This window comes from Amblyomma mixtum, chromosome 3 (genome assembly GCF_055824585.1).
Source record: "Amblyomma mixtum isolate Tamu chromosome 3, ASM5582458v1, whole genome shotgun sequence".
NCBI lineage: Eukaryota > Metazoa > Arthropoda > Arachnida > Ixodida > Ixodidae > Amblyomma > Amblyomma mixtum.
This window is the reverse complement of record NC_143014.1, coordinates 167,190,151-167,209,840: the sequence shown is the minus strand read 5'-3', so window position 1 is coordinate 167,209,840 and position 19,690 is coordinate 167,190,151. Positions and strand designations below refer to the sequence as shown.

Below are 19,690 nucleotides of genomic sequence, written 5' to 3'. Positions count from 1 at the left end.
GAGGTTCGAATTAACGAGCTTTCACTGTACCCACACAGTTATTTTGTGACCATCTTTTGCCTATACTCCTGCACATAATTTTACTCAGAAAGTAAAGTCCGGTTTCTTCCAGGCAAAAACTGCTGTTACTCCCACCAAATTCTCTGTGAATATTCAATGATGAGAAATATACTTTTCTTTTAATGCTTTGTTTATGGTACAGGATGCACTGCCCTTGTCAAATGTGTGAATGCGCTTAAATGAGCAACGCTGAAGAAATTAATTTCTCTTTTCTCATTCAATCCGTGAGTGCAGGCTTCAGAATCTGTGCCGGTTCTCTGAAAATTCGTTTACCCAGTCGCGCAACTGACATTCGACCAAGGTCACAAACTTATTGAACAAGAACAAGAATGAACCCTCCCCCCAAACTGATGCCAACTTTTCTGGAAAAAAAGTGGGTTCATTGCACAAGTATATACGATACTCATGCATCAGACAAGCACGAACTAATTCCCTACTGTCTGACCTCTACAATTGCCACATGCTCAGCTGCACTGGCCACCCTTGCTGTAAGGTGTGTGTGGTGCCTGTCGTGACATATGCATATAGATCCACTCCACCCACCACGAAGTTCACTGCACTGTACCTCCCACCCAGATTCCTAACGCCCCTTCCTACATACCCTCTTCCTGGGAAATTGGGCAGCTCCTTTTGCTGCTGCCTCAACCCACTCTCCTGAAACAGGGACCTGAACCTGGGACGCGTAATAAAGTTTTCATTATCTCTTCTTTTGTTTAGTGCCATCGAGCCGGCTGCTTGGTCCTATCTATGACTCCCCAAGCAACAAAGAACTGTACACTCCTCCGTACGCGTAAGTACTACATCTTGCTTCTACTGTGTTTGAAATGTTTCTCTTGGTTTCAGAGGTCTTGCCAGCACTGCAACAGCTGCACTGTATTAATAAAAATGTATCAGTGGTAATAAGCTAATTGGCTGCATTCATACTTATGTTGGCTTTGTGTAAGAATTGACTAGATAATGTATGCTGTTGCGGTGGCTCAATAGTTGTGATGCTCTGCAGCTGACCAGAAAGGCGCGGGTTCAATCCCAGCCGTGGTGGTCTCATTTCAATGGAGGCAAAATGCTAGAGGCCCGTGTACCATGCAATGTCAGTGCACATTAAAGAACCCCAGGTGGTCAAAATTTCCAGAGCCCTTCACTACGGCGTCCCTCATAGCCTTGATGTGAGTGGAGGTCAGTGGTTGTGAGTGGAGGTCAGTGGTTGTGAGTGGAGGTCAGTGGTTGTGAGTGGAGGTCAGTGGTTGTGAGTGGAGGTCAGTGGTTGTGAGTGGAGGTCAGTGGTTGTGAGTGGTTGTGAGCGGTGGTGAGCGGTTGTGAGTGGACGTGAGTGGCAGTGAGTGGCGAGTAGATGTGGGTGGTGGGTGCACACGATAGCAAAGTTGGTCGCGTGTGTTTCGAGACATCACCCACTTAGCTATTTTCATATTGTTGAAAGCTGAGGGAAGCTAATATTCCCTACTGCATGTGCTCGAGGCAGCATAAGGCATCATGCCGGTGTCTTTGGACAACCGAAGGAGAGGATTCCGCTGGCGCGGGAACGGCAATCTTTTGTTGCTTTTGTAGTTCACTTTGGCATGGGCGCAGACCCTTCGTGGGTGCAATGAGCCATTACGAGTTTTGTCAGATCCTTTGATCAGATTTTGCATTGCCAGTGCTGAAACTGTAGATAGGTGTCTTTTGTCACACTTCCCACATGGCTCGAGGTCATATACGCAGAGTTACAATGCTTGCTGCTGAAACAATTGCCTGCTTCACGGCGATAACTACCGTAAGTTGGGAACTCAAGTATTGCAGTGGACGCTTAGGTTTTTCTGTGCCCGGGTGTGCTCTGCTCTGGCTGTAATTTTTTTATTAGGCCAGATCCACGCGAAAAACTGACCTCCTTGGCCCGGCCCTTTACCTGCACAAGCTCAGCTAAAGCCTAGTAACAACGCGAAAACCAAGCGCGCTTTTCGGTAACGCCAGAGGATTCTTGTTTCTATCATGTACTTGAAAAAGCCCAGCATTGCAAATGAAGCATGTGGTTTTTATTTTTTTATGCATAGCATCAGACATGGTGATGCCTCTGACGCCCAAGGAGATATCCAAAATGGGAATACTGTATTTAATGTTCTAATCTGTGCCATAAATGATCGTTTCGAGCTGATGATGATAAAACACTGCGGTGATTTTCGACAGTGGGCAGGAGCTTTTCATTAACAGGTCAAAGGGTGCCGGCATGTTGAACACTGGACCGTGCTCGTAGAATAGGAAATAGTTGAAGATTAAGCTCCCCCACGCTCTCCCCAGAGTCCAAAAAAAAACAACTTTTTTTTTATGGTCATAAAAAGGCTCTGGTCAGCGGTCATGTACACGGAACTACGCTGCCGGCAATTTGAGCTTCTCGGGGCTGCCCTGGCAAGTCAACAAGTGCAAACAAGCTTGCGCTATTTGTGTGCAAGGTGTGGTTCTGATTTGTGGTGCCCAATCTTTGGCACTGGGCGAGTGAAATAGGCTTATGAAATTAGATTTTGTTTATTCTTTGTGTTTTCAAAACAGTAATTCTGTTTGCACGCTCTGATTTTAGCAGTTCTACCTGCACTGATATCTGGACATGAGGAATCCTTTGAACCGTATACTACTGTTTCCTCTAAGAAATTCTGGATAAGCCCTTTTGCCATTAACGTCCTGTCATTTCAGAAGGGCAAGGGCTAAAATGGCTCACATGTTAGCTGCATATGCATTCTTCGAGAACAACGCTGGAGAATAATCATTGCAATGTTAGCACCCCCTATTTCCACGCGGATGCGCACGTGGTCTCTGCAAGCACTGGCCTCAGTCGAGAACACCGCACTGGTTTGTAAAGCCTCCTTTAGGCAGGGATTATGTGCAGTGCAGAAAACGTACTGCATGGCAGGCATGTCCACAGATAGGCCACATAGTAAACTTAGGAGGTTTTGTAAATGGATTGATAATGAACACTCCCCCTAGCAACGTTTTTACGTGGGGCAAATCTGTACTTGCGGCCCATTCCAGCCATTTCCCTTTCCGTTAGGAACTCACTCGAACTTTTCAAAAGCACGCTCTATTTTCCATACCGCGAAAAGTATTCATAGTCGTCCTTTGACTCCAATGTGTTCATGTAGAGTCACAGACACGTCATTGTCAAGGCAGACCCAATATTGCTAATTAGACACTATCCAAGACCATTGTCAAGACACTCATTAGTGCACTGCACTGAAATTTGGATCCCCCTCATGGAGAACCCTGCACATGCCTATGGACACTATTCAAAAACTCATATAAGTGTCTTATACCCCTGTCACATGGGCGTTTCAAAGTCCCTCAAACCAATAGTCTGACTCAAAGGCCATTGAGCGCTGCTACACGGCCGGTTTCAATGGCCGTAGAGTCAACAGTCTATCAAGTCAACGGAGCAACGTGGAACTCTATCGAGAGTTCGAGGGCTTTTGAGCATTGCCCAAGGTTGCTAGCGTTGCTTCGAGCAGCACCAACACGCGCTGTCGTGCACGGTATAAAAGCATGAACAAAAATTATTCTAACTTCAATGCGAGCAGTAAACTGTTAGTCTGTGCAATAATTAAAAAATTCTATCGGTCTGGTTTAAAGTGCATTAATTTTGTGCTCTCCGTCGCAGAAGCCAAAAACAGCGGCATTGTCAGTGTTGCCAGAGCGTTGCAAAACAGCGACAGCAAGTTGTACAAAATGCAGTCTTTCAAGACAACGCTGCTGGCCTTTAGTAACAACTAAAAACTTCCTATGACTGCAAAAAAGTGCATTTCAGCATTTAATTGGGTTTTATATACCGTATTTTCCGGTGTATAAGACGCGGCTTTTTTTCAGAAATCTTGCTGGTGCGTCCTATACAAGGGTGCGTCTTATACGCTAATTTTTCGCGTTTTTTTGCGAGTTCAGAAGTTACTCAGGTTCATGTTCAAGCTTTTTTCATCGAAAAAATATCACTACCAATGGCGCGGTTGTAACGCGGTTAATACTTCAATACGGGGACCACCGTGCGCAGCTTTTCTTAGGTGAACTTTATCATGAAACAGCTGGGATGACGACTTCCGGGATCACAAACACGCAACCGTTTCGGAGGCCCCAAGCAAAAGTAATGTGAAATGCCAAAAGATGAAGACAATTGCGCTTCTCGCCATTGTCAAGACAAGCCGGTGTTCTTTTTTAGCCACCCTTTGCAACTTTGCTCCGTGTACGTAGTACGAAGAGAATGTTTCAGCCGCGTTGCCGCCAGAAATGGGCGAACTTTTTGATAGCGTATACGAAGATGAAGACTTCATAGGTTTTAAGCAGAAATAAAATGTTGTTATGGACATAATGCAGAGCACTTTCGTTTTTTCTTTTTTCTAAACCATTTTCGATCACTTAGCGTTGCTTAAGAATTTGTCACACGTACAGTGAATTTCGCGATGGTCGCGCAAGCGTGTTTAATTCTCACTAGCCTAACCGGTTAAATTGGGGTGCGTCTTATACACGGGTGCGTCTTATATACCAACTTTTTCAATGACAGCCTGCATATATGGCGGGTGCGTCTTATACAAGGGTGAGTCTTATACACCGGAAAATACGGTAAATATTTTTATTTGCCCGAAACCGAACGTAGCGATTGTTGCACCACACAAGCTTGGCGAAAAACGCGAGAACCATATCAATGGCCATTGAGATTTGCTGTGTAGCAGCGACCCATTTCCTTCGAGTTCGATAGCGATTCAGAATTTCGAAAGCTTTCGACTCGATGGCCATTGAAACTGGCCATGTGACAGAGGTATTAGCTGCTGATGCTATACATATGCTATATGAGTGCGAGTGGTGATGAGTGCGAGTGCCAGTCACGATGAGTGTGAGTGAGTGGATGTGAGTGCGAGTGGCCATGAGTGTGATTGAGCCACCTCTAATGGGGCTGAGGTATGTAAGGAGGGGATGGGGCTTTGAAATCGTGAAAAATGGCCAAAAAATTTGTTCTTTTCAAAATCATTGTATCTGCTCGTATGCCTAGTTTTCTATGCTGTCATGAAGTTTCATTGCTCAAGTTCACCAGGAAGTACAGTTGAACCCCGGTATAAGAGACGGGTGTGACGGACAGTTGTGAATAAGAGATTTTTTACTCGCTCACTTGGCAGCCCTATTTCTTCCTTTAAGTGGACCTCTTTTTTAACACACATTGGCTATAGAAAACATTTTGTAATAAAGGACAAGTAATCCTTGAATTTTGATCGATAACCTCGCTTGTAGGAAATTTTAAATTTACCTGTGGGATTTCTTCCTCACTCCACGGATTCTGCGCAATTGCTTGCAGCAAGGCCGTCTTGACATCCATGCACCAGGGAGAAGGTGAGGTGCAATCACTCCCGTGATTTTTGCAACTGAAACTAACACAGAATAGGCCAGCTAGATGTAAAGCATCGACAAGGGCACATTAATTTCAAGTGCTACGTGGAGAACTGGTGCCGAACTATCGGCAGAGGGCAGGCGTGAGCGCATGGCAGACCTGTTCGCGCTACTCCAGCAATCAAGAAGCCTGAAATCCGAAAAGAAAGGGCATCAGTCAGTGGATTGTGAGACCCATAGGCTATGGTGCAAACCGACGAGCACGCCTCTGCCAGTCTGCTGCAGTGCGTGGCCCTTGCTGCCACTATGTAGTTGGTGCGATTTTGATGCTGCAAGTCGACACGCACCCACCTCCAGTTCTGGCTTTGAAGCGCGACGAATCGATGGCAGAGACTTTGAAGAGCTTAAGCAAACGACAGTCCGTTTCCCGAGACAACAATAGGCATGCTAACCAAAGGAGAGGACACATGGGAAGAAGCGCACCTCATATTCAGCTCTCCTCTTCAGATAGCGGCGGCCGCCTTATCAATGTGACCGCGCTCAAAGCAGGCGCACTCTTCGTGTGCTGCAGTGCTGCTATAACGATGAACAGAAGGCTTACAGTTTTAGAATTCACGATCAGTTAACTAAAGAAAATGTTGGTACTTTGCCTATCTCAGAACTTCATTTATCTCAAAATATTTTTCGGTTTTTACGACTTCAACTTACAGAGGGCCAAGTGTACTACTTTTCTGCACCAAATTAGTGTAAATAAAGACTGCCAACAAGTGCAGCTGCAGTGGAATAGAAGGCATGTGGCGTTTTGACATATGCCAAATAGATGAAAGTAAACAGCTACTTTTTCTGCTAATAAGCTTGTGTAACAAGGTATTGATTTCTTTTGTGAGACTCCACGTCACTGGGCGATAAGTAATGAAAACACAAAACTCTGCTTATAAAAGGCCTCTCATATAACAGGCAAGAACTTCTCTGCAGTATTTGTCTTTTATAAATGGGTTCAGCTGTACTCTAAAAAATTTTGTGAACTGTGATGGCACTGAATATTCGTAAAGTGCTCAAAAAATCTGCATTTTTCTTTATTTTGGTTTACTGACTAGATGCTCACCTTGTGAAACGGATTTCTTCACGACTGTTTTGTCTTTCTTGACCCCATTTGTTTTGTTGCATGCAAAGAACTCCAATCTGTGATGAAATGCTTGGTTTTTGATTTTAATGGATTATAGATTTTTGGTGTGTAATCTTGTCTTGTTTACAATTTAGATATTCATATGCCAACTGCTTTGTAAAAATGAAAACAAAAACAAAAATATTTCTGTTGAGGGAAAGAAATCTAAATTGTCATCATGCCTAGCATGCATTCAGAAGTATACTGAATGTTGAGTCTTCCACCACATTTTGTCGAATCTGCAGGCTTTCCGCAAGGTGTAGAAGAGAAACAGTTTGCAGAAAAGTTCTTAAGTAATGCTGAAATTTTGTGCACTGAAGTTCGAAGCAGTACAAACATGCAAAAAAAAAAATCATCTGAATCCATTGGAAAACAAGGAGATTGGCATTGAAAGCTGCGTCCCCCCTAATGAGGGTTTACTCTGTCCTTTTTATGTACTGCAGCGGCAGCTGTATGTACTAAGAGTTTACTGTATTTACTGCAGCAGCGACTAGTGGTTTGAGCATCCGCCTCTGAAGCGGTAGGTGCAGAGTTTGATCCCCAGTGCTGATGAGTACTTACCAATGGATACAGCATTCTCCTGGCCTTTTACTGAGCTTCTCTTGGGTAAAATGCTTGGAAAATGGCAAATTACCCTACCTAATGTAATTGAAAACATACCTTGTGCCATGGCACGTTTTGGCCAAAGCTGCCCTCGCGTCAAAAAAATTCCCTTCATCAGAATATAAAATTACTCTTTATCGTGGTGATGTTAGGCAACATGAAAGACTGTAAGAGCTTGTGGTTTTAGCATAGCCCAGTGGCACTATTAGCCAAAGTCCATTCTTTTAGTGATTTTGTGCCAAGTGATAGTTAAGTATTAAATCAAAACTAATATGTCAGCTGTAAGAGGAACAGGCCTTGAAAATGTTCTATGAAAACACTGTGTTGAGCGATGAGTAGGTATGTTTCGTTCAGTGCCTGCAAATCACTGTGCAGCATTGAAGATGGATGCTTCTTGGATTTCACGCTAATAAGCAACTGTTCTGGCTCACCAGTTAGTCGGGAGCTGCTGACAGTATGCACCAGCTAATTGATGGGGCAGCGTACAGCTGCTACTGCTATTGCCATCATCGTTATCAAACTTTACTACAGTTGAAAGTGGGGCCAAAGGCCTTACTGGAGTAAATCCAGAAGCTACCATTGCTCTGTGCCAGCAGTAAAACCTCCTGATGGCTATTGGTAAATGTGCTGGATGTAAGGTCTCCATTCATATTTTCCACAAGTATATTTGCTGATCAAGTGCACCATGCAAGGTAGCGGGCAATGAGCCCACAGTTAGCGAAAGCACCAAACCTAAATGATATTCACTCATCAGTATTTTTACATCATGAGTTTCTATATTTCTACGCAGCGATGGCTTAAAGAGCAAGCTTTTGTAAACAATCCTAGTGATTGCATTTCAAGACAGCAGTTCAGCCATTTGTGTTTGACATGCAAGCTTACCAATACATTTTGCCTACAGACAGCAAACTGTTGGATCTATGCTTACAGAAGTTTTTTTTTTTTCAAGAATCCAGTAGTTGCATGTTTTACGTATGTGCATACTAGCAGCGTGCCCCTTGTGTGTCTCAAAAGCTGATGTGTGACCTTCTGGTTAGAGCAGAGGTTGAGCAACTTGCCATGCTTGGAATCAGTGCCCTCTTTCATAAAAATGTGAACTTGGAGTGAATGAGCATCATGCACCTGTTAATTGCACATAGCAGAAGGTAACATCATAGTGCATGTTTTCATCTGCACTGCAATTTTTTCTTCCTTGTCTTTTTACATATTGTGCGTTGTCTTTTTGTCTTCAAGAAGAACACCAGCTAGCTGCAGTAGGCTGACTAGTAGTGCAAGCGCCAAAAACCAAAGGAACCTTACAAAAGGGTCAGTGTTCTAGTTTGTATTCTCTCTTGGTGTTTTTTCTTTTCTCCTTATTCATTGTTTTGTGGGACGTATGTTCAGTGCTTTGTTCATGTTCCTGCTAATTTAAGCCTGTTATTGTTCATGGGGAGGGTTGACTGTCATTAATCCGCCACATTTGTGGGAAGTTCTTGCACTATTTAATTTTGGCCGTCTGGAACTTATTCATCAACTTTTTGATCACTGACTTGAACAGTGAGTGCTCAATCCATTTGTTATGGTCAGTGGCAGGCAGATGCCCTCATTTTTGTTTCCTCCCTGACCCTTAATTTCAAACCTTGTCCCTCCCTCAATGTTCTTTCACTAAATTTGCTGACCCTCCTTCACCCTCACCTTCCCTCACCCTCCCTCGCCTTGTAAAAAACGTTTGCCATCACACATCCTCACTTTTAGCAGTTTTAATATTAAAGTTACTTTTTCATACTGCCAACGCATGCTGACATTACAGAGTAATAAATGTATACCAAGTTCTGAAGGAGTCGTTTGTATGAGAAATTTTGAACTGATCTTGCGAAGCTTTAATGGTCTGATAAAAGTTGATGTGTTACAGGAGTAGCAGCAAGCCTGGTTATAATGCTTGGTTCATATGTGGCGTAAACCACTTCATGCAGCACCCCACATACATAGGCATTAGATAAATTGCTTGGCGGCAAAAGCACTGGCTGCGATTGATGAGTATTAGCTTACATGAATAGCTTTGTAATGCAAATGTTGCGTCCGAATGAAGCAAAACACAAAATGGGCAGCCTGCCTGCTGGCTCTAAGAAGAAAGATTATGTGTTGTGCATACATAGTACACAAACTTGGTGGTGGTTTCTTACTACTGGCATTGCTCAGTCACTTTATTAGTCCACTCAGAAGCTTTGGCACTGCAGTGTTTAATGTAAACACGAACACTTGCTTGATGCGAACAAAGATTACACGACAGTCACAATTTACATTAGGGCTATGGCACCAAATCTCTTATAGAATGAACGTCCGCAGACTCAAAATTTGGTTGCATCAAGCACGCAGGTGCCAGGAACTCTTGAGCCAGCGCACAATGCGCAGTCTTCATCGTGGTCCAAAGTGAGCATTGATATTGCTTTCACTTTTCCCGTGAAGGCCGTGAAAAGGGCTGGGGTTACGTGAAGAAAAGAGAAGAAAAGAATCTGCTGCTGGAGTGCAGCATCACTTTGACTTCCGCGCACTTAACTGTGAGGCTTGCCTGCTTGAGGAAACGACTTGGTGGCAGAGGAGCGGTTTTCTCACGAATTTTCAAGAGTACCTGTCTTCCCCGTCAAACACAGGAGGACCCTGTGAATTGTTTTATGTCAGGCCAAAAAAAAACAAACTAAAACACTTAAGCTCCGTCTAAAGAATTTGATGCAATAGCTTCATTGGTTTAATGCCCTTATATGCGAAATTGGTCGTTCTCTACTTAACATTCATAGACCCCTGGGAGTTCTCATACCACTCCTGGCACAGTGGTGCCGTGGTTCAGGGATGCGCCACTGCCCTGCGATGGCAGGTGCTGGCACCAGTGGGTCTTGTGCGACCCAGGTTGCTCTTCCTAAGCGACCTGCCATGGTGGGCAGTTTGCTCACTATCTGGTGGGCAGCTCTCCCGGAGGTCATGTTGCACACATGAAGATACCCGGCTTTACGTAGCAGAGTGAAGCTGTTGTTTCAAAAAGCGAGACCTTATCACGCCTGAACTGATCCACAGGAAGAGACGTGACCGCAGCCTGCGCTGTGGCTTGTTTGTCAGTTGTGCCAGTTATCGCCTGCATCTCATGCACTGATGAGATTCCTTTGAAGCCAGATTGAGTTGTACAAGCTAAAACTGCTCGAGCGCCTACTTCGTCAAATATGCACGCTTGTACGGCTCCCAGCCAAGGCAGTTGCTCCTCATGGACATGAGTGCTGCATATGCGCCTCCCAAAAAGCCTTTTCTCTTGCATTGCATCACCAAGTGCCCCTGCATTTTATTTTGCCCAAAAAATTGACTCTAGCTAAAACTAAAGCTTGGAAGATGTGGAGCGGTTCCTGTGCGTGCGAACTGGCAGCCATCGCCGCCGTTGCGCCTGCACGCAGTGTCGGCTGATCCGCCACGAAAGGCTACCTGTTGCCAGTTAACATACAGCGACCACGGCTTCCTTACAAAACCTAAGTGCTGTGACGCAGACTTTTGCATCTGGTTGATATATTTCCCATATTAAAAGCAGCCTTTTATCATGCAGCGCGCTATACCTAAACGCACTGTGCCGATCACCCGGCCTGTTGATCCCGATGTGCAAAAACGTGCCAACCAGTGTCGAAACTTGGCCAGGCCAATTTTGAAACGGGTAAATATAATGTGAAGAAATTGAATTTTAGCTAACATCTAACTGAATTAAGGGAACCCTTTGTCTGTTGCAGTTTGGAACGATCATATTCGAAGCAGTTTACATACATTTTCATTTTGCAAATGCTGCCGATAGCTGCAATTCTGAAACTTGCCCATTCTTTGCAGTGCATGTGCTTTCATTAAAATAATGTTCTCAGCCAGCACTCCAATGTGTCAGGGACAGCAATGAATGCACTAGCAGAGAGCAGGGTGCATTGTTAAGCTCAGTTATTATGCTTAGGATGGAAGCCAATATACAGTAGAACCTAGCTGTCATGTTCCCGGATGCTGCATTTTCCTGGCTGCTATGTTATTCAGCGCTGGTCCCACTGCAGCTTTCATAGATTTCCATGCCGTACAAACTGAGCTCTTACATCTTAATGGTGGGAGCGTTCCTGCATGACACATCACGAATGCCACCCCGTGCCTACCAATACGAGTGCCAGGAGCTATTTTAAATTTTGACATGGTTTGGCCTAGCTTGACTACACAAGTATCAACCACGTTGAGCACTACAGAGGCTGCATGCACCTCATGGCATGTTTAGTGTGTGCATGCTTACGGCTACAGCACACAACCAGCCGTAGCGGGACCCTGTAATACCCATTAATGCTTGACCACACTGCACTGTGTTTGGCGGCTTCCAACACGCTTGGACTACGCCGATGAGTAAAGCGCTTACAGGTGGCATAAATTTTGTTGTAGCTGTTGAAGTTCCACTGCCTTAGTAATGCAAGCGGACACGATGGAAACCATGAAAACGAAGTTATGCCGCAAGCAATGACTCGCGGGCAGCGCTGTATGAGGTGTCGTTGTGCAGGTTGTCTCCAGGACTTTTGTTTCTGTTGTTCACTTTTTCGTAGTCCCATACGGCTACATTTCCCAGTTCCATATAAAGACCTTGTTTTTGGATTCTAGTACTAGATGACAACTGGGTAGAATTATGGTGGTCGCAGTGAGAAGAGAGCAGGAGCGTATGCATGCCATAGCATCACCCACTCCCCACACTCGCGCACCCCACCACTGTTCCTTTCTGTCAACAGCTGCTCCATCGAATGTAGAACAGTTGTAGGACTTCATGCACACACAGAACAATCATGAGTGCCAAACGAGAGTGACAAGACTCCCTACATAGGCCAACACCGTGCAGATTCAGTAACTTGAATATTCTTTCTGTGGTCCCACAATTTGTCGTGCAGGTTTTGCCGGTCAAGCTTTACTAGAGCATTCGTGCAGTGGCGTGGTGATATGCTGAAAATGGTGCAGTGCACAAATTTGCTTAAATTCAGATCTAAAACCAAGCAGAGCATTTTGGGTAGCACATTCTTCATTTACCTCTTTGATGCTTCATGCGGTGTCACACTGACGGCAGTGACCTAAATTTCTGGTGATCTGTGCTGGCAAGCATCGACAAGGTTTGCTGATCAGGCCATTATATCAAAGGATATGCACAAATGTGTCGTGCAGACGTTTACAAACAAATTCTGGCTACCGGCGGTGACACTAATTTCCTGTTTGCTTTACCCATTTTACTTCTTTTTGTGCACATCAATGGGCTGCTAAGTGTGAATATATCTAGCGGCCCGATAGACTTCAACTTCTTTCCCTGGAGACATTTCTGTGAAAACAGCTGCACTGCGACAGGTGGCACCAGGAACAGCTTTGGTCATTTCTATCAGGATGGCACAGCCAATCATATTTGGTGCAGAATGCCGCAGTTGGCGCAGGAGTGGAAGCACTAGACACTGGGACTACCATGGACTCTATAATCACTGGTAGGAGGCTCGGGCTAGCCTTGGAGGTCTGCACAAAAGAAAAAAAGAAAAAAACTCTATTGACATGCAGTTTTCGTGTGAAAACGGCCAGTGGCAATGTTACTTGTATTTCATTTTTTTGCCTTTTTTAGTTTATAAAGGCTGTTTTCAGCGAAAGTAGTTCCTTTGTTATTAGAAAACTGTAATCTAATGATATAGGCTAAATTCGCTTTGTTCTCAGTGTTCCATTAATCTAAAAGCACGTCAGTTTGCTTGCTTTGATTGATGGTGCCCCTCCTTAGTAAATATGCCAGAAGGTGTCACGAAAGCATTGGGCACTGCAACTCCGCATGGTGTACACAACTTCTGCTCCTGACCGTATATGCAGTGGCTAACAAAATAGTTTTGAAATACATGCAGAGAAGATGTATTGTGCATTTGTACAGATATTCTTGCATAATATTTGAGTCCAAGGTTTAGTCGGGAGTAATGCGGCTCTCAACATTAGCCGCATTTTTACTACTTGATGGATTTTCTACTGCCACATATGGTAAAGTGATGAAAAAGTGATCTTCTGGCACAAAGTGTTCATTTGTTGGATTCAAATCATATCTGTACATCACTTCCTACCACTCCTCGGCTGACGGTATGTGCAACTCAAATAGGCATACCGACATGCGTAATCATTGTCTTGTCGAAAAGGCTATTTTTTGTACATCATGAAAATTTTCTGCAGCATTTGTTAATGAAGTGAGTAGTGTTTGCACAGGCTATTAAAATACTTGAATATCTTTAATTTTCGAAAAAGGTTTTTAAGGGCCCTTGAAGCTCCATAAATTTGGACGCAGTCCTTGAATCGTTGAAAAATTTGGATCAGTCCGACCTAGGTCTTCAATGCTTTCTCGTGGCGGTAGCTGCCACTCCGTGCGACAACTTTTGTAAAACCTTGATTCAGTCTGGACCATTGATGCAGTGTTTAATGCAAAGAGGGTTTGTACCTGTCATGTCTGGCATCCAAGAACTGGGCGGCGTAGACGTAGCATCGAAGGAACGTTTATTCCTGCTACTTGGCAGGAAGCCAACAGGTTACATACTGAGCGCGGTGGGCCCGTGCGAGCGGTCTTTTAAAGCCAGCACGGGCTACCCGATAAGAGATAGCCGGGCAGTGAGCATGTGCAGACAGTACGCGATAACACGAGTGCTTGGTTTCGCGCGCACACAACATCTCCTTCCTCCTAATGAGCCCAAAGTCCTTTTGCTACATTATACAATGCAACTAATGCTATGGCTGATATCTATCAGGAGGTCACCGGTCCCTCTGTGGATAGCGTCGCTCCCCGGGAGGGTCGTTCGTTGCCGCAGGGGCCGCAGCTGGAAGTGGCTCGTTGGCGCTCTCAGGATCCCCGAAATCTGGAATAAAATCTTCCATGATGCTCTGCTTTGAGCTGTCGATGCTGAGCAGTAGCTGGTCTTGATGACGACGCCAAATGAGCACCCCACGATTCGTCTTAACTCGAACCTTGAATGAAACGGGGCCAGACTGCTGAATGATAGTGCCAGGGACCCATTTCTCAGGACCTCTGTAATTCCTCACGAGGACCTCATCGTTGATGTTGAAAAGTCGCTCACGTGCCTTGCGTCGCACCATATCGGAGAGCTGTTGCTGAGCCACTCTTCCCCCGACAGAAGGTTTGACTGCGTCGAGTCTCGTGCGCAGTCGTCTACCTATGAAAAGGTTTGCTGGAGATTCTCTTGTAGTCGCATGCGGCGTGTTGCGGTACGTCATCAGGAACGTCTGTAAGGTTGCCTGCAAGGAGTCTTGGGGTCGTCCTTTCCGCAACGCAGATTTCATTGTCTGTACAAATCTCTCCGCAAGGCCATTCGTGCTTGGATGGTACGCTGCACTCACGATATGACGACCACCGAAGCCTTTGACGAAGCTCTTGAATTCTTCGGAAACGAACTGTGGTCCATTGTCGGTCACGATGGTCTCGGGTACGCCAAAACGCGAGAAGAGGTCTTGGAGACACTGAATTGTGTGGTACGCCGTAGTCTTCTGCATGACATAAACTTCCGGCCATTTTGAGTGTGCGTCCACAGCAACAAGGAACATTTTGTCTTTCATGGGTCCAGCAAAGTCCAAGTGAACTCTTTGCCACGGCGAAGTCGGCCATGACCATGGATGAAGCGGAGCCGGTGCTGGTTCGTTCCGTTGCTGTTGACACTCTTCACATTTCTTCACGTGTTGCTCTAGGTCCGCGTCGATACCAGGCCACCAGACGTAGCTCCTCGCGAGTTCTTTGCATCTTACGATACCGGGATGACCCTGATGAAGTTCCTCAAGCAAGAAGGCTCGGTGTTTTGGAGGCACGACTACTCTCATGCCGTACATTAAACACCCTTGATGAACTGTGAGCTCCAAACGCTTGTCGAAGAAAAGTTTCAACTCCTTCTCAGCGACATGCGACGGCCAGCCAGCACTTGTGAAGTTCAGTACCTTGCTTAGTAAAGGATCACGCCTCGTTTCACGAGCGATGTCTTGGCCTGTGACAGGCAGGGTTTCCAAACGAAGCGAATAAAAAGTTTCGCTTTCTTCTGCCGATTGCTTTTGGCTGCTGTCGAGCGGCAAGCGCGATAAACAGTCTGCTTCCGCATTATCAGTAGATTTCTTGAATTCAAGAGCATAGTTGTAGGCTGACAGCGTCAGCGCCCAACGCTGCATGCGGGCAGCTGCCATCGCGGGAATGCCTGTTTTCGGGCCGAAAATTGTTTGCAGTGGTTTATGGTCAGTCACAAGCGTGAAGAACCTTCCATAGACGTAGAAGTGAAACTTCTTTACGCCGAATACGAGGGCAAGGGCTTCTTTCTCGATCTGACTGTAGTTCTTTTCGGCACTTGACAATGTGCGGGATGCGTAGGCAACCGGTCGAACTGATCCATTGATCATTTTCTGCGAAAGAACTGCGCCTATGCCGTACTGAGATGCGTCGCAGGCAAGTTGAAGCGGTCGCTTCGGATCATAATGGGCAAGAACTGGAGGGGAAGCCATAGCTGCTTTTATCTCCGTGAAAGCAAGCTGGCATGACGCATCCCACGTCCACTCTGTTGTTTGCTTTAGCAGCCTGTACAACGGCTGTGCCAAAGTCGACAGACGCTGAACAAACTTGCCGTAATAATTGACCATCCCAAGGAATGACTGCAGTTGCTGCTTGTCTTTTGGAGCAGGCGCATTTAGCAGTGCCAATACCTTTTCAGGCGATGCGCAAACACCCTCGGCGTTGATGACGTGGCCCAGATAACGGAGCTCTCGTTGAAAGAACGAGCACTTATCGCGCCGGATGCGCACACCGCGTTCCTGCAATCTTGACAAGACGGCTTCCAAGTTATGGAAATGCTCTTGCTTGGTCTTGCCTGTGACCAGGATGTCGTCAAGGTAGCAACTGACTCCTTCCAAACCTTTCAGCATGTTGTCCATAATTCTTTGAAATATGCTTGGGGCGGACGAAATGCCGAAAGCCAGACGGTTCATAGTATACAATCCCTTATGCGTGTTTATCGTCAGTAGTTTCCGGGAGCTTTCCGCCATAACTACCTGCTGGTAGGCCCTACTCAGGTCGATCTTCGAAAATTCCTCTCCTCCTGCAAGCGCTGCTAGAAGGTCATCTATCCGAGGTAGCGGGTACCGGTCTACTTCCAGACAGGGATTGACGGTGGTTTTATAATCGCCACACAGCCGGAGGCTTCCATCCCTCTTCACTACCGGTACCAAGGGCGTTGCGTATTCGCTTGTAGCAACAGGCGTTATGATGCCCAAGTTCCGCTTCTACTGCACCTTGCAGAGCAAAGGGAACGCTTCTTGCCTTTACAAACTTCGGCTGTGACCCTTCGCGAAGGACAAGCTCGGCCTGCTCGTCCGTGATGGTACCTAGCTCATCTTTGAAAAGTTCGGAATGGCTGTCTAGCATGGCTTCCAGCTTTTCTTGCCAGTGCTTTGACATTTCTCGAGAGAGACCAAGGTGATTAAAAAAAACTAGGTTCTTCCAATCCAGACGAATATCTTGCAACCATTCTCTGCCGAGGAGTGCCGGTCCTGTAGTGTCCACGACGTACAGGGGAAGCTCCACGCTCTGGTCGTTGTGGTGCACGACGACTTTCGCCAGACCCTTCGGTTTTACCATAGCCCCAGTATACGTGCGCAGCTTTAACGATGCTGGCTGAAGTCGCTTACGTGGAAACAGCCTCTGGTATTCGCGCCATGATATGACGGATACGGCTGCGCCGGTGTCAAGCTCCATCGTCAGTAGGACACCGTCAACGTTCACGGGTACAGTAAATGGGTCTGCGTTGACTGATTTAAGTGGGACAGACGACTCGTTTCGGACGGACGTGAGCATCTTCACACGTTTCCGGGGCTTTGCCTCCCTAACTTTCTTTCCTTTCCTGCAGGCGCGTTGAATATGCCCTTTTCGGTTACAATTATAACATGTATCGCCGATATGAGGGCATGCTTCGCTAGAATGATTGGGTGACCCGCAACGGAAGCAGCTTGGCGACATCACAGACTGCTTTTCGCCTCGAACCTTATTCACTTCGTACGCCGGGGATGCGCTGTTATGCGTGAACGCCGCGCTTTTAGTTGCAGTTTCCATGGCAAGAGCTCTATCTACGGCCTTCTGGAAGGTTAGCTTTTTGTCTTCCGTGAACAACACACGCTGAATGTCCTCGCGGAGCAGGCCGCAAACGAAACAGTCCCGGAGCGCTTCATCCAAGAAACTTCCAAATTCGCAACTCTGCACCAGCCTTCGAAGTTCCGCGACAAATTCTGTAATGGACTCACCGCTTCGCTGTGACCACTTGTAAAATTTCGCACGCTCTGCGATGACGGACGACTGCGGCGCCAGGTGATCGCTCAGGAGTTTCAGAAGACTGTCAAACTCTCGTGACGACGGTGCGTCCGGTGCCGTCAGCGACTTGAGCAGCGCATAGGTCTTCGCGCTGATGAGACTTAGGAAAGCAGGAACCTTCTTTGCTACTGGAACATCATTGACCAAAAGATAGGCTTTCAACCTTTCCTCGTACGAGCGCCAGTCACTCGTGGTCTCGTCGAAAGGTTCAATGTGGCCGATGTGACTCATGACTCACTTGGAAGTTTCGGCTGCCGTGATGCCAGTTTCAGGGATTTCACCGCAGGGAAATCTTCGTGGCGGGAAGCTTTTACACAGAGGCCAGGTTCTTCTCACTGCGAATTCCGTACGGCGGTCGTCCCATCCTCGTCGCCAATATGTCATGTCTGGCATCCAAGAACTGGGCGGCGTAGACGTAGCATCGAAGGAACGTTTATTCCTGCTACTTGGCAGGAAGCCAACAGGTTACATACTGAGCGCGGTGGGCCCGTGCGAGCGGTCTTTTAAAGCCAGCACGGGCTACCCGATAAGAGATAGCCGGGCAGTGAGCATGCGCAGACAGTACGCGATAACACGAGTGCTTGGTTTCGCGCGCACACAACAGTACCTCCTTTTTGCCTTGTGCTTAACATCATGCAATGCATGTTAAAATGCCATGCCTTGTGAGTTATTCGAGTTGAAGAGAATGCGTATTGTTTCCAAAAAACATTTCTACAATGGGCAAATCGGCCCAGGAGGTCCATTGGAAGAGCTGCCAGCACGTCAAGTACAGCACCAGATCATATGCATGTAGCAGGAGCAGCATGGCTGGAAGTTTCATCAACACTGGAAGATAACTGTCAGGAATGCCTGCACTTCAGCATGAGGACAGTCCAAATTTTTCTCAGCATAATAGGGAAATGGCTTCAATGTTAACAGTGGAATTCTTTTCGTAACACATGGCAGGATCATAATGTGCTTCTCAGTAATGTTGTCCGAAGCCATAGCAGTCTCCTTAATGTGCTCATATCCATGCAATTGAAGGCCTCTGTTTATCTCGCAAGTCATGAGTAGGGTCTGTTCTTGGGAAATCAAAGAAAAAGCAGCATGCGAGCAGGAAAATTGAAAACAAAGGGCACTGTAGCTGGAGCTTGAGATCTTGCACGAAAATACAAAACTGCAGAGAATATTTGTCTTTGGTGGAATCTGCAGTTGGTCTCCCTAAAGATACTGAGGTTAAAAATGACATAACCATTCTTGTTTGCACCTGCTGTGGTAACTTTAGGTAAGGTAGCTTATCTACAGAGTCGGAGGATCCGCAATTCATCCTGGCGTGGCAGCGGCATTTTGATAGAGGTGCAACTCTAAAGGTAGTCCTCTAAATTAACATGCCTAAATGACTTGTCTAAATTGTAAATTAACCTGTAGCCCTCCACTGGGGCATTCCTCATAGCCCATGTGTCTCTCTAGGTCATTAAACCCTTCAGTTTACAATTTACGTCATTGTTTGTGTTGAGCGGCCAGCAATAAAAAGGCAGAAAAGATGCCCATAAAAGAAAATCAAGCGGCAAACTCTCACAGATTCCAAGTCTAAATGTTTTCTTCTTTCTTTCTTTTCTCATTTTCTTGCCTGCCTTTATTGTTGCTTCATTGTGTCCTTGAAATGCTGGAATTTTTTTAATTTCAAGTTAGGTATTCTGTATGAACCCTGGTACCATGTCATTGGATTAGAAACATTCAGATGAAGCCCAATGTTTTGTTTTTTTAATATGCACTTAGTCCTAAGGAAAGTAGTTAAGTCGCAGCAGCTAGTGTACTGCATCTTTTTTTTTTACTTTTTTTCTTTCTCAAAATCCTAGTAGTTAGACGTATTCTTACCGAAGTATCATGTGGAGCTTATGCATGCTATCAAAACAAAAAATTATATTCAAGATGTGCTAGAAGAACGAGAAAATAGTCTGCTTCTGAGCTCATCGTAGCTTACGCAGAGCTCACTGCTAAGCCAACAAAAGGAAAGGTTCTCTCCCCTGCACAGCAGCTGCTTTCCCCATTTACTGTTAATTAAAAGCTGCCTATAAGATGTAATGGTCAACATGCTCGAGAACCACAATACTGAAAGTAATGAAAGCTCCTTTAGTTCAATAGACTTGCTGTTAATATGAACTTCGTGA

At 45.8% G+C, this 19,690-nt stretch overlaps 1 protein-coding gene across 3 annotated transcripts in view; it reads left to right on the top strand.

Moving 5' to 3' along the window:
- The window catches only part of LOC149352626 (rac GTPase-activating protein 1-like), a 59,438-nt gene that overhangs the window by 38,807 nt on the left and 941 nt on the right, over positions 1-19,690 (top strand). For 2 of the 3 annotated variants that reach the window (XM_089581822.1, XM_089581824.1), the window contains 2 exons: positions 778-850; positions 8,408-8,479. In XM_089581822.1, coding sequence (XP_089437948.1) covers positions 778-850; positions 8,408-8,479 — 145 coding nt within the window. The remainder of the gene's footprint in view (positions 1-777; positions 851-8,407; positions 8,480-19,690) is intronic. The other variant, XM_089581823.1, reaches the window with a different exon arrangement.